The 14,206-nt window shown below is 54.0% G+C and overlaps 1 protein-coding gene across 4 annotated transcripts in view; it reads right to left on the bottom strand.

Annotated features, from left to right (window-relative positions):
* Positions 1-3,991: 3,991 nt before the first annotated feature.
* Positions 3,992-14,206, bottom strand: part of PRDM11 (PR/SET domain 11) — an 84,212-nt gene continuing 73,997 nt past the window's right edge. For all 4 annotated transcript variants that reach the window (XM_059140534.1, XM_059140519.1, XM_059140541.1 and 1 more), the window contains one exon: positions 3,992-13,202. In XM_059140534.1, the coding sequence (XP_058996517.1) occupies positions 11,038-13,202 (2,165 nt within the window). In that variant the 3' untranslated portion in view covers positions 3,992-11,037. The remainder of the gene's footprint in view (positions 13,203-14,206) is intronic.

The raw sequence follows: 14,206 nt of genomic DNA, 5'->3' as shown, positions 1-14,206 counted from the left end.
AGTTGGTCCTATCCCACAGAGAGCTAAGTATACAGACTGTGTTTCACGGGTAACTATGACTATGGCCCACGGGAGCCTAAAACTAACATCTAAGAGTCCGGAAGAGGGAAGAGTTCATTAATCACTTGATACAGGGCTTTCCACTGAACCGCCTTACATAATAAGCTCTGTCCCTGCATATAAAACCCACTCACGCCTAGAGCACTGTGGGGAGGAGCCAAGAACGTACATCCCAGCGTGGCTGTGTCACTCTGCGGCCTTGGGCAAGTCACTTGCGTTTGGGCCTCTGTGTCCACGTCTGTGAAATGAATTTGGACCCAATGATCGCTTGCTTTAAGGTGTTAGGATTCTGTGACCTAGACCTGCAACAATCTACTTTTCATACTAGTTTCAGTCTCCTGTCTCGTGCATGAAGCAAGAAAACCCACCCACCTGTGTTCCTGCCCTCTTCTCCCTGTGCCTGGGAGGTCCCACTGGCATCTCTGACAGTCACCCACTCCCTGAGGCGAAACACAATGTCACCTGAGGCTCTGAGTCAGCCTCTCTCCTTTGCTCTGCTCTTAATGGAGCTGGTGGTGGTAATTTTCCACCAAGAGTTTCTTTTTTTCTTTCTTTCTTTCTTTTTCTTTCTTTTTTTTTTTTTTTTACTGCCAATTAGAAGCCCCACCATTCCAGAAGCTCGGAAGACCAGCATCTGTTCTGTCTCCCTTCCCCGGCAGACACCTGGCAAGGCTAGAGCCACGAGAGGTGCTACAGATAAACTTAGGCTGTTTGGCATTTTCTTGGTGCGAGTGTTGAAGGACTGCACCCCCTTCTTCCCTCCTTTTCCTCCTGCAGGTGAGCCTGCACAGATGGTCCTCGGCATGAACCTCAGAAGCTTCCCCAAGCCAGAGATGGAGGCAGACACCTCTCTGGGGGGAGGTGAGAGGAAGTCGGTCTCGGGGCTGGAAGCCAGGCGTCGCTAAGGAAACCAGTCTAGTGGTGACCACCGTGTGCTCCAGTGGTCCCGGACGGTTTTCCTTCAGTCAGTGTGGTCTTGCAAGCGGCCTGGGCTGGAGCAAGGCTTTCCGTTCCAGTTTCCCAACACTCCTCCTTGGTGTTTCAGGACCGCCCCTTGGCAAGTGGGTGTTGGCAGGAATCCTGCTTCAGAAACCCGGGGCGGGGGGGGGGGGGCACTCAAGCCAGGGACAAGCAAGGAGAAACTGGTTTTTCCAGCTAAAAAACAAACAAAACTTCTCTGCAACCCCTTTTTTCTTTAAAAGCCAAGTGGGATGTGCTCTGGTGGCAAAAGGAGCACCCTCAGGGTCTCAAGGCTGGGAGGGGAAAGGTGAACCCCCCCCCATTCAGGCAGAGGCGTCCAAGTCAGCAGGCAGAGGAAGTGTCGGTGGCTCTGTATTACAAATCACAGGCAATCCCCTCATCCAGGGTAGCTGCAGGAATTCCGGGGGAACCAGGACGGCAGTGGGAAATCACACAGCTTTCTAGCACCTACATCCTGATCTAAGAGGTAACAATATAACGATAATGATGACATACAGCATGTAGTAGCCCACTGCTCTGTGCTGGGCACTGAAGACACAGACTCAGATAAGTGATATTTTGTAAGAGGCAGAGGGGTTGCTGAATGGGGTGTTCTTGAACCCTAAGTCCAGGCTCTGATACACGGCCAGTGACCAAGACTCTTCACTGCAAAGGTAATTTAGATGCACTCACAGTGGCTTTCAAATATTGCCTAGGACTGTGGATTGAGAATTGCCAAGCTGGAAAGAGCTGGAAAGTTCTCTTTCCTGGGGAAAAGAGGGGATGCCTGCCTGCATTGGGAGGGACCATTATTCAAGGGACAAGAGCAAGTTGGAGTAGAGTATCACTCAAGGGAGCACCTCAGGGGCCACCGCCAGCATTGTTTAGAGAAAAGGTGGGGTCAAGGTCAGATGTAGCCAGGGGTCAGGTGCATGGTCATCCTGAGCAAATGAAGAAACCAGTGCAGAGACAGAGGAAGTGGAAGAATCCAGGACTTCCCGGGTGGCCGATACAGCATTAATGGGATTATACTTTTGTCAAGGGGCTACTTAAAGTCATTCGTTCATCCTTTCACTGAACATTAATTAAATACCTACTATGTGACAGGAGTTGCACACAGTGGGAAATTAAAAAGTCTCCACTTTTCCCTTGTGGGCTTTATAATCTCAAGGGGGAAGACTAGACATAGAACAATCACACACACAGACACACACAGACACACACAGACGCACACACACGGTGGCACACAGAGATAATGTCATGAAAGGAAATACCAGGGGGAACACTGAACAGTGCCTTGAGGGTGGCTATCTAGATAGGGACCCTAAAAGATGAGAAGAGTTGGGGCACCTGGGTGGCTCAGTGGGTTAAGCCTCTGCCTTCAGCTCAGGTCATGATCTCAGGATCCTGGGATTGAGCCCCTCCTTGGGCTCTCTGCTCAACGGGAGGCTTGCTTCCCCCCTTCTCTCTGCCTGCCTCTCCGCCTACTTGTGATCTCTCTGTCAAATAAATAAATAAAATAAAATAAAATAAAAAAAAGACGAGAAGAGTTCAGCCATACAACCATCCTGGGGGAAACCATCCCGGGCGGAGGGTGCAGGGTATTGGGAGGTCCTGAGGCAGAGAAGAGCTTGGTGAGCTTGAGGAACAGAGCAGGGCAGTGTGCCCGGAGCTCTGTGCGAAGGACACAAGCTGAGGCCAGGAGGTAGGCAGGGGCTGGACTACACAAGGCAATGGTCAAGCTCGTGGACTTTGGAATGCACTCCAAGGGAAATGGGAAGCCACTGGAGAGGGTTAAGCAGAGAGGACACCATGACTAGATCTGTGTTTTCAAAAGATCACTGTAGAAACTGTCCCATGGGGGGAGCTTCTCAGGTCTTTGGGAGACTGGCCAGCGTCCTGAATCTTCTCTCTGAGTTGAACTCAACTTGTCCTTTGCATCTTGGAGAGGGTTGCTGGGGAGCGGCTTGGGAGAAGGGGGAAGGAAGGGAGTGGGCTAGACTTCCTGGTCTTTACCCCATCCTCCAAACCCTGCTTTGGGGAGAGCGACCTCATGGCCAAGTGCAGATGGACAATCTTTCTGTTCTTTGCTTCCCGGTGATGGAATCATTCACAAACTCCAGACACGGTTGCCAGTATGTCAAATCTGGATGGCCAGCCGTGCAATGCAGACAGACCCTGGTTCATCTGGGCTGCTCAGACACGGACAGCTAGGCCCCTTTGCTCCTTCCTTCCTTCTTCCCCCTCCTCTGGGAAAAGAAGAGAACCAGAACATTCCATGGGAACTGTGCAGTGGCTTTCACAACAGCCTCTGATTGACCAACTGGAGGGACTGGGAGGGTCATAGGCTGGGAGGAAGATGGCAGGCACTAAGAAGACCGAGGTTAAAAAAGGGGGAGAGGGATCGGCTCCTAAAAAAAGCCAGACTACGGGAAGCAGACGCTGAGAGTAGGAGAAGAAGGAATAAAAACACTTATCTGTGTCTTTATTGAGTTTATGCCCATCTTCATTCTAAAACAATTTGGACAAAGTGTTGCTGATCGCCCATCACCAGGTCAGTGCCGTTAGCAAACCACCGGGGCAAATGTTCTCAAGGGCAGGACAACATGTGGAGAATCGAGCAAGGCAGTCGGAGGGAGAATCAGAAAAACAGTCCGTTGGCAACAGCTCTGTGCGCTTCCTCCAAGATCTTTTGTGGCGTAAAGGCATGTGGGGGCAGTTAGATTTATTTTAAATCGTTTTAGTTACATCTCCTTTGGGTCAGATGGGTGGGTGAGGCATGTAGGTTACCTGCTGGAAATGGACTCCACTGGGGAAAGAGTTAGGAAGGGGCTTCTTCTAGTTCCTTCCAATGGGGCAGCAGGCAGGCTTCCAGCCTGACCCTGGAGCCCTTGAGATGGGACCCATTCTGAATGGCCTAGAGCCCAGGCCTGGGATGGAGGCAAGGAGGCAGAGATTTGACTTTGGCGAGTAAATTTAAATGCTTTTATTAACAATCTTCTTACATTACAAGGATAATATGACAAAAGGAAAGTTTCTGCGTACATATTATGATAAACCAACATAGCTCTATTTGTATCCAGTGTTCTAGGCCCGTCACACAGGTACTATAAAGCGTAGTCTGCAAAATAATAACATCGAGAGGTTTTTTTTTTTTTTTAAAGAAAGAAAGTATTAACATATTAATATGTATGTGATAATAGACTCCTAGGTATTTCCCCCCACCCCCACTTTATTTTTCCTTTGTGATTGAAATGAACCGGTTCAGCAGCGTGGGGGTGGAGAGAAGGAGAGAGGGCCCGAAAAAGAGCAGATTGGACTGCTGGCTCTTCCCCAGAGACCAAAGTGAAGACGGAGGGGTGCCCGAGGGCAGCCTGGCCCTTGTCTTCTTGCGAGCGGTATTGTAACCGGTTGTCCTCCCCTGGATGGGGGACCCGGTGCCCGTGAGGTCCAGGTTATGCTCTCTCTCTCTGAGGTACAGTGCATCGTGGGTTGCTCCCCTGGGATGCCCACCCCTGGCCACGGGTCTGACCCACCGCCATGGCAGGGGCTGGCCTGGTCTCTCTGGAGGCACTGGAGGGTGTCCCGGGCCCCAGCTGGCATCCAGCTGTGGCTCAAGGAGACCCAGGCAGATGCGGAGGAGAGAAGAGGTGGGCATTGGCAGAACAGACCCGCCCCGGACAACAGGTGTAGGGGTGGGTCTGCTGGAGACTGAGGTACATTGGTAGATGGCAGGAGAGGAGGACGTGGGGGTCAGAGGAGGCTTGGGGACAGAGATAAGTGCCTTTGGAGAGCTGAAAGGCCCGGGCCAGTCCAGGGAGCCGATGCAGCCAACGCGGGCTGGCTCCCATCACCTGTGGCCCCATCAGCCCCTCCTCTCCTACCTGCAGGGCGGAGAACCGGTAGAGAGAAATCTGGAAGCTACATGGGCTCCTGGTTCAGTCAGGGCCGCAGGAGCCCTCCGTCGGTCTGCCAGCCGCACCAGTGCCCGCCCCCCCCCGCCCGCAGGCCTCCAGACATGCCCTTCCCGCCTCGGGTGGCAACAAGGACAAGCCAGGGATGGCATCCTCCCCAGCAGAAGCGGATAAGCTTGGGGTACCGGGCTCCGCCTCTGCCCCGAGTCACAGAATGAGAATAGTGTACATGAACTAAACCTGCCGGTTATGGTGGCGGTGGGCTGCGGGGGGTCGTTGGACCTCCACGCGGGAGAGGGGGGAGCGTTGTCCTGAGTACGGCCAGCAGCAGCAGCTGTGCAAAGTGGGCTGAGCCAAAGCCCGGCTTCGGAACTTGAGTTGCCACTGAAGTTATGAGTGTGTGGGCAGGTCTGTCCCACCTTTCTCTGGTGCCCAGCTGCCCTGGCCGGAGAACCCCCCCGCACAGCGGGCAGCACTGGATGGCGCTCCTGCTGCCCGCCTCACCCCTGGGGGGGGGGGGACGCCCCGGGGCAGCGGGTGGTCGAGAGGGTGAGGGAGCCTGGGCTGCCCTTCCTCCAGAGGCTTGGCCTCTAAGGGGCAGCAGAAGCACCTAAGGTGGGGAGGGTGGCCTCCTCCCTGGGCACCCCCGGGTCCAATTGGCACCTTTCCTATTGCCACCAGTGCTGCTCCTTCCGGGGGGAGGGGTGTGGGATGGGAGGGCATTGGAGAAATTGTGCAGTGGTCCCTCCACCAGGGCCCAGAGACCACGTCCTCGTGCCAAGCGGCACTGACAACCAAAGCGTTGGATGGTGCGGGGCGGGGGGCGGGGGGGGGGGTGACAGGTGAGGAGGAATACGGGGGAGGGGTGAGGAGGGATGGGGGGCCCCTGCGGCTGGAGCGCGAGTCTCCTTCTGCCTCAGCCCAAGCCTGCAGGGAAGGCGAGAAAGTGCATGGAGAGGGCGGGGAGCCGGTCACTGTCCCCTCCTCTGGGGAGGAGGCCCCAGGCCCTGCACACCTGCCTGCTGCTCAGGCAGCTCCCACCGCAGAGGCTCCACCTCCTGCCCCTCCCCCCCCCCTTAGCCCGGCTCCCCGACAGGCTTTCCCGTTGCTCTCCCAGCTCTCTATAGACTCTATTTTTTATATCTATTTAAAACATAGAAATGTATAAATATATAGGATATTATTTATAGATATATAGACGTGATTTAATCTCTTACTCGCGTGTATCCGTACTGTATACGTCCGTATATACAATATATATGCTGTAATATTTGTATTACACACTGCACACACCCCCTGCTTCCATGCGCTCACGCTCCTAGGGAGACTGGATTGCATAGGTATTTGCAGAAAACACCACTTTGGGGGATTGGGGGTGGGGGGAGGGAAAGCCAGATGGAAGAGAAGGGCCGTACCATTTTCCTCCCCAAAGGGCACTTTTTCTCCCTCTGGCTAACGCACAAGGATCACCTCAGAGGCTCCTTAAAAATATCACAGCTCCATCCACTCAGCTAAAGGACCCTGTGAACAGAGAGCAAGAGAGGGGTCTCCCTCCAAGCAGAAGAAGGGCCCTGTGTGTCTCTGGACAAAATCCTCCCTCCTCAGGACGTGAGGAAGAAACCAGACCACAACCCATGACCCAGCACCACCTCCCCCAGGAGGCTGGTGTCTGGAATGGGACCGTCCCAAGGTTACCTGCCTTCCAAACATGCCACGCCCACCTAAGGAGGCCTGGCCTCCCTGCCCACAGCTACCTCAGGCTGGCCAAGCTAGGGCAGCCACCTGAAGGGGCCAAGGGGCGTGAGGTCCAGTGTCACTGGAGCCCTCATCACAGACTGGGTGTGGGGCCTTAGATACGGCACCAGTTCTACTCGGAAATTAACCCAGACCACGTGCCAAAACCAGATCCAGATGCAGAATCCTCTTCCTGGAAGGGGTGGGGGGGAAGGCAGGTGAAGGAATCTACATGTTCTACTTCAACTCCCAGGCTGCCTCCTGGACCCCTTAGGGCTCCAGGTGACCAGGAACCCTACACCTGCCTGGGCCAAGCCTGTAGTCCATTCCCGTGTCACCACGATCATTTTCGGCATCCAACATGCTTTTTCCCTCTTTTCTCCTTCTTGGTATCATGTCCAAACATAGGGAAAATATTTAAACACAACTTTAAATAATTATAAGCTTCTTCCTCCAAATGACAGGGTTGACACAAGCAGGTCAAGGAGAGGGGGCTCAGCAAGACGACTCAACATGGAAACATACAGCGGGGGCTGGAGTGAGACCCCCGAATGCCCTAGACTCAGGGCCCAGCACCCAGGCCGGCCATGCAGACACCCTGGAGCTTGAGCCTGCTCTCATTCTCCAGAGAGGATGAGAAAGTAAGGATCTGCCCTGCATTACAGGATGTGAAAAAAAGAAACAGAAAAAGCAAGTGTTTTGGATGCCTGGACTCTTACCTTCAACCAGGCAGGCAAAACATGGGCATTCCATGTGGTAAGAGTTGTAGACAGGGTTCGGCTGTCCTCAGGGTTTACAGATACTGGATGGCTCTGGGTATCTCTTTCCTCCACAGAGGGGAAGCAAACCATCTTCATCACGAGGGCTTGGGGGCTCTGCAGTGTATCTGCTTGACATAAATGGCCGTGACCCTGAACTCGCTTCTCACCCACCTCTATGAGCCAAAGAAAGTCACCAGTCAGCCAGCCCCACTTGGACAAGTCTCAGCCCCAGAGACAAACATGTCCTTCGAAGCCAGGAGCTGAGCTGCAGGGCTCAATCGCATCTGAAGTGACCACATTCGAGATGCCAGGACCAGCTGGCCACAGCTTTTTACGCCTATCAAAGGGAGATTAGGCTAGGTAAGCATTTGGTTCCTGAGGCTAGACCCCGTGGGTCTCAATAGCCTGGGAGTCTTTCCCAAGGAGGCAGAAGAGTGGAAACGCCTAGGCTAGAAATCACAGGCAGCATTCATGGGATGGCAGCACTGAGCCTCCTGGGAGCATCAGGTTGAAAAAGTCCCTGTGTGAATTGCAGTGGTATGTCACCCAATTTGTTCCCCGGTTACTCCCAGTCCCAAGGCAAAGTGACCTTCAGAGTGCCTGACACAGCCCAGGCCTGGCTGGATGCAACATAAGTCCTGAGCTCCCCGAGTTTTAGAGCACCTTGCCAAACTTCAAGACCTGATGCATGGACACTTGCTGTCCAGCGCTGCCAGCAGCTTCTAGCTTCTAGCCCCGAGGCAGCTTACCAGCTCCCAGCTCTCTCAGGAAACACGGGGTAGTTGCTGGCATAGGCCCAAAGGATTTTGTCCCCCGCCCCAGATAAAAATTTGAGGTCATTTTGGCCATGGCCCTCTTAAAACAGCCAGAGCCCTGACTAGTGCTCAGGGAGACATAAATGATTGACCCAGGGGGATAGCTCTCAGTGTTGGAGGTGGAGGGAGGCAGAAGAAAGGAGAAGGTGTAAGGCATCTGGTGGCTAGAAGAAAGGATCCCAACCTACTGTTTCTGGCCCCCACCAAGGCCCCCTTGCCAGCCATCTCTGCCCTCAACCCAGCTTAGTTACTCTGTGTGATGTTCAAAGAAAGCTCCCACGGACGGGACAGTTTGTGTGTGTGGTGGAGAGGATGTCGAAGAGGGACAGGTGAAACCTTGTGCTTTGCAACAGTATCCATGTGACCACAATTACTGACCCGGATGGGGAAAAGCAGGCGGTGGGGGGAGTTTAGTTGAGTGGGGGGAGGCTCATCAGCTTAAACTAGTGACACAGTACAAGGCTGGGAATTCCAAAGCCTCAGAAAGAGCTCTGGGCATTTCCTTTCTAATTCCTGCTCTCTCCTTGTTCAGAGGACAGTAGGGAAGAATGTGGGACCAGGGAGGAGGCTGGCGGGGGGGGGGGTGAATGTCACCAGGCAGGGGTGCATTGATTTGTTGAAGAAGGCAGCATATGAGGCCTGGCAGTGGGACAGTCGGAGAAAACCAGTTTTTTTTTTTTTGTTTCTTGTTTTTTTAACATGCTACATCACTGTTGAAAATGAACAAAAAAGTTTCAAAAATAATATATAATATATATATATATAATATATTTATATAATGAAAAGCTATCGACTAGCAGCAATGATTCTAAAGTTATCTTAGCACCAAGACCATAGGGGTGAGGGAGGGGACGTGTGGGGGGTGAGGGGACTGGGCAGGACAAGGAAGGGGGAGTGACATGTTCAGTGTTGATGACATTTCCACTATGGTTCTCGACAGTGGTATGAGGCCTCGGAAACGAGATAAACCCAGAAGGAAGGAAGCCACCACAGTTTCATGTTTGAGCCAGGCAGGTTGGGGACACGGGGGCTTTGCTTGTGGCCAGATCACACTGTCCTTCACCCGCCCTCTGCCATGAGAGACGGGCGGGTCCCTGTAGAACTGACCATAGACGACGCAGCTCTTCCTCCCTCCCCCACACAGGACCTGTATCCACAATACAAGATCTCTGCATACCCAATATGCATAAATCAGACGTGGAAACATGAACAGAAGTTTTTAACAGCTCACGCACATTTTTTTTTTTTTAAAGAACTCCCTTGCGAGGTATACTGGTAGTTAAATGAACAAAAGAGCATTGATCACACTCCTCTAGCTTAAACCGCTGCTTGCCCCAGGGAGTAGGCAAGTGGCTATTTCTAAAGCTTATATCATGGTTGTGTGTGTGTGTGGGTGTGTGTGCGTGTGTGCTCACGCATATGTGTGTGTGTGTGTGTGTGTGTATGTGTGTATAGGCTGATGCCTTGAGAGTCCTGTCTGACCTCTTGCTTATTCCTTTTCCTTTAGGACATCTCTACCCTGTTCAAATGAAGGAAGCCTTCCCCGGCGTGGGTGCAATGCCTGTTTTCCCACTGCCTTCTGCCAGGTCCAAGGGTTCATTACCAGCCTTGTCACCAAAGAAGGCCTCGAGCTCTAGAGACCCTCCTTTGGGTCACGCATAACCCAGGGCACAACTTGCATTGACATCTCCTGCCACTGAACTAGAGCAGGAATTTGATTTTTAAAGGAACAACAACAAAAATACCCCCGACACATTCTGTGATTATAAAGACAGAGCATAAATAATTCATGTAAATGAAATACATACCTTTCATTTTACTTATTTTTAGCCCCAAATCCCTGCCCTGTTAGGGTCTGGATTTCTTGGCTCTTCATTTCCCCCCCAGTCCTGGATCTGACTGGAATTAAATTATTTTACCCCACACTACGTAAGAACAGGAATGCAAAAAATCCCCTTCCCCATAGACACACACACCTTGTCCCTTTCCCAGGATTTCAAGCTCGGTGGTAAGGCGATTTTGCCTTCAGGATGACAGGTAAGATCTTTAGGATCGGGGGTTCTGGAAGGAGGGAATCCATAACCCAGGGATGGGAGAGGCTACAGAGGTGGGCAAGTAGTGGGTGTCACAGTTTGACCGACATGTTTGTTTCTAAGACAGTGAAAGAACACTCCTCAGGAAATGCATACAGACCTGCTGAGCTGAAATCAGGGGGAGAGGGAAAGAGTCACAAGCCCTGATCCAGATACACCACCCACCCCGTCCCAAATCAGAGATGGGATTCAGCTCCACCAGCGTGGCCACAAAGGGGCCGACCACCCTGTCGCAGAACGAATGAGAAAAGGGAAGGCAAGAACAGAAACCCAAACCCAAACCCAAACCGCTCCAGCCCCAAGCAAAAACGTACAACAAACCACCTCGACCGGATGCCAGAGACCAGTCCTTAAGCTTCAGGCTGTTGGTTGGCTGGGAGGTGGGAACGCGTGTGGCCCCAGCAAGGGCTTCCGTGAGGGAAAAGGATGGCCACGGAGGCTACAGCTGCCAGATCGTGTAGAGGAGAGTCCGTTTCCAACATCGTTCCTTTCTGAAAGCTCCCAGTGGCTTCTGGTGGATGCGTCACCTTGGTTTTTAAAAATTTTCAGTGTGGGTTTATATATATATATATATGTGTGTATATATATATATATATATATATATATAATATAATATATATATTTATATAATATATCAAAGCTTATGAGTATAGATTAAAAAAATATTCAACAGCTTAGTGAACTCTGGGTCGCCGGCCCCCTAGATGTCCGGGTAAAACTCGGACCCGTGGTCCACGGTCTGCAGCACGGGCTTCTGCTCCAGCACCGACATCCTGCTGAGGACCTCGGCGGACAGTGCGTAACTGTTGCCAGATTTCTCCTCGAACCAGCTGTCCAGGGCTCGCTTGGCGTCGAAGTTTGCGATCGGCGGGCCGTTCACAGCGATGGTCAGCAGGTCGCTGAGCTGCTCCAGGGTCAGGCGGGAGCGGTGGTTCTTGCGGACTCGCTGCAGGGCGTTGCGGCCTTTCTCGCAGCAGGCAGTGGATGTGGGGAGGACTTTGAGGACCTGGATGATCTTGTTCAAGAGCGGGAAGCGCTGTTTATACTTGCAGATGTGGCCGATCAGGTCTTTGAAGCCATTTTTGGTATAGTAATCCGCCTTGAGCTCCCGCCACTCCATCAGCAAGCTGCCCCGGGGGTCCAGCCCCTCCCTGCAGACATCCCGGGAGAAGGTCGGGATGGCCTCCAGGTGATCGAATATCTGCACCATGTCCTCCTTGCCATAGCTCAGGAGCTCCTCGCTGTTCCTGGGCCAGGCGGCCAGGTCGAACACCTGGCAGGCCTTCACGAAGATCCGGCTGCGGGAATCAAACCTCTGAGCCAGGATCACCTGGGTCTTCTGGCAGATCTTCTCCCTGACGGACTGGAACTTGGCTTCGGCCACCCTGAGGTTCTTCATGGAGATCCCGTTGAAGCTCTCTCGGAAGTTCTCCTCGAACTCCTGCAGGTACTCCCCGGGGGAGTCGGCCAGGCGGCTGACCTCCTGGATGGCCTCCTCGATCTTGTCGTCCACCTGCGACACCAGGAGGTACTCGCCCTGGAAGACATAGGCCAGGCGTGAGAGCACAGCGATCACGTCGAGGAGGAAGTAGATGAGCTTGACGGACTGGTAGTCCATGAGGAACTGAAGCAGGGCCAGCGCAATGGCCGATGCGTCCGCCCGCTGCGTCTGGCTGCTGACGTCCTTGAGGTGGGCCACCACCTCCAGGTAGTCTTTAATGAGGGCGTTGAGGACATTCTGCTCCCCGATGATCCACCTCACGGCGCGGATGTCCCCCAGGAACTCCGTCTCCTCGCACAGGGTGGACGCCGTGGACCGCAGCTCGCCCATGAGGCGCGGCGAGTACCGGTAGAAACTCAGCAACTGCTTCAGGTTGTTCTCCAGCTCCTCCAGGCAGGGCAGCTCCTTGCCGCTGATGGCGTCCAGGATCTCCAGGTGGGGCCGGTGCACCATGAAGGGCAGGCACAGCAGCCACGGCAGCGTCTTGCGGATGGTCATGAACATGCTGGCGCGCAGGCTAGCCGTGATGTTGGCTCCGTCGATGCCCAGGCCCACAGTGGGCTTCTCGTCCTGTAGCCGGATGCCCAGGGCCGAGAAGGCCCGGTCGAGCGCCTGCAGGTAGCTCTCGGTGCTGGAGAAGCCCAGCTCCTGCAGGGACAGGAACTCGGTGGCCGGGGGGCCGTCGCTGCTGGTGTACTGGACGTAGACGGCCACCGTGTCGGCCAGCAGGTCGTCGCTCTGCCCGTCCAAGATGATGCTGAGGCAGGGCGACTGGCGGACGCGCTCCACCAGGTCCTCGCGCAGCGCGCGGGCGATGTGGTGAATGAGGATCTGGCAGTCGCCCTCGTTCATGTACTGGTCCACCACCTTGAGCTCGCACTTGCGCAGGAGCTCGGCCAGTGGCCGGAAGTCCAGGTAGGGCCGGCCCTCGAGCGCCAGGTGGTAGGCGGTGTTGAAGAGCAGGGTCATGTTGCGGCACATCTCCTCCGTCTTCTCGGGGTGCATCCGCAGCTTGTACAGCTGCAGACACTTCTTGTGCAGGTTGCTCTGGCTGTGCAGCTTGATGGTGTGGATCTTGAACTGCTTGGAGCCTATGATGAAGGCCGACGTGCGGGATGACTGCACGGTGTACTGACGGCATACGTGGCACCACATCTCGTTGAGGGTCGGGGAGTACCGCAGGAACCAGAACTTCTTCAGCCACTCCTGCTTGAAGCGGCGGATGCGGCGCCCGCTGGCGGAAGACAGCTTGGAGGGCTCGTCGGCGGCGGTCATCATGTCGTTGGACACGGACTCGTCGGCAGAATCGACCTCCTGGTCGTCGTCCTCCATGAGGGCGGGGCCGGAGACCAGGCTCTCCGAGGCTGGAAGACAAATGGGAAGGAAACATTGAACCCCGAGTGGCCAAAACGGCAGGTGGTTCCAGAATGAGCGGGGGCTCCGCGCGAGGTCGGTGGCATACCCTGCGAAACAGAGGCCAGATCTGCAGACAGACTGAATCCCAGCCTAGAATTTATTTATTTATTTATCTATTTATTTATGTATCTACCTATTTATTTATTTATTCATTCATTCGTTCGTTCGTTTATTTTAATGCGCACTCCTGTTCTCCGCGAGTGACCTTTGCTCTCCGGGGATCAGGCCTGGTGGCCTTCCTGCTCCAGGCGGCTTGCCTTTACCCTCCACTAGTGGGCGCTCAAGGAACTCCACCTTCTCTACCCGCTGAGCCGCTGGGGCCACTGCGGGAACAGGCCGCGGGAGAGAACACAGCGCACCCTGCCTGCCTCGGTCACACAAATAGCCAAGTCGTGGGGCTCCGTTTCTCTGGGCGCTAACGTGGTCAGGGAGGTGTGCTGCCCTCCAACGCAGGCAGCTTGCCACGGCCCCAGCTTATTTCAGGATCAGAATGCAGCTGAGTTAAGACGCATGCTTTGAATATCTGAAACACCTCATTCTGAGCTAAGGGATGTGGTTAAAATAGGAAATGCTATGTGAATACTCGGTCTCAGCTGCAGCTGTGTACTGAAAAACCCTTCCTGGTTGTCGACGGGCTCTAGAACATCCAGGCAGCCAACAGAAAAGGGCCAAGGTGTGCAGCCACGGGTCGTATGTCCCAGGCCTTCTGGAGTTCCAGGCAGGGGAGAGAGGACCATGTGTGGCAGAACAGCAACTCGGGAGAGAAGAACGAGGCCGTGTCCCGGGGCTGAGTTCGAGAAGGCCGGGAGCTCTCCACAACACAGACCCAGCTGTGAGCTGCCCTGCTTGGGCGGGGGCAGAGACAAAGATTGGGTTTGGAAGTTGAGCATGGGCCTAAGACACCCCCAGGACCGCCAGAGAAGGGCAACGGGTCAAGAACACAGCACACACC

This window comes from Mustela lutreola, chromosome 1 (assembly GCF_030435805.1).
Source record: "Mustela lutreola isolate mMusLut2 chromosome 1, mMusLut2.pri, whole genome shotgun sequence".
Classification (NCBI taxonomy): domain Eukaryota; kingdom Metazoa; phylum Chordata; class Mammalia; order Carnivora; family Mustelidae; genus Mustela; species Mustela lutreola.
Note: the sequence above shows the minus strand (reverse complement) of the source record. Positions and strands in the feature narration are given on the sequence as shown.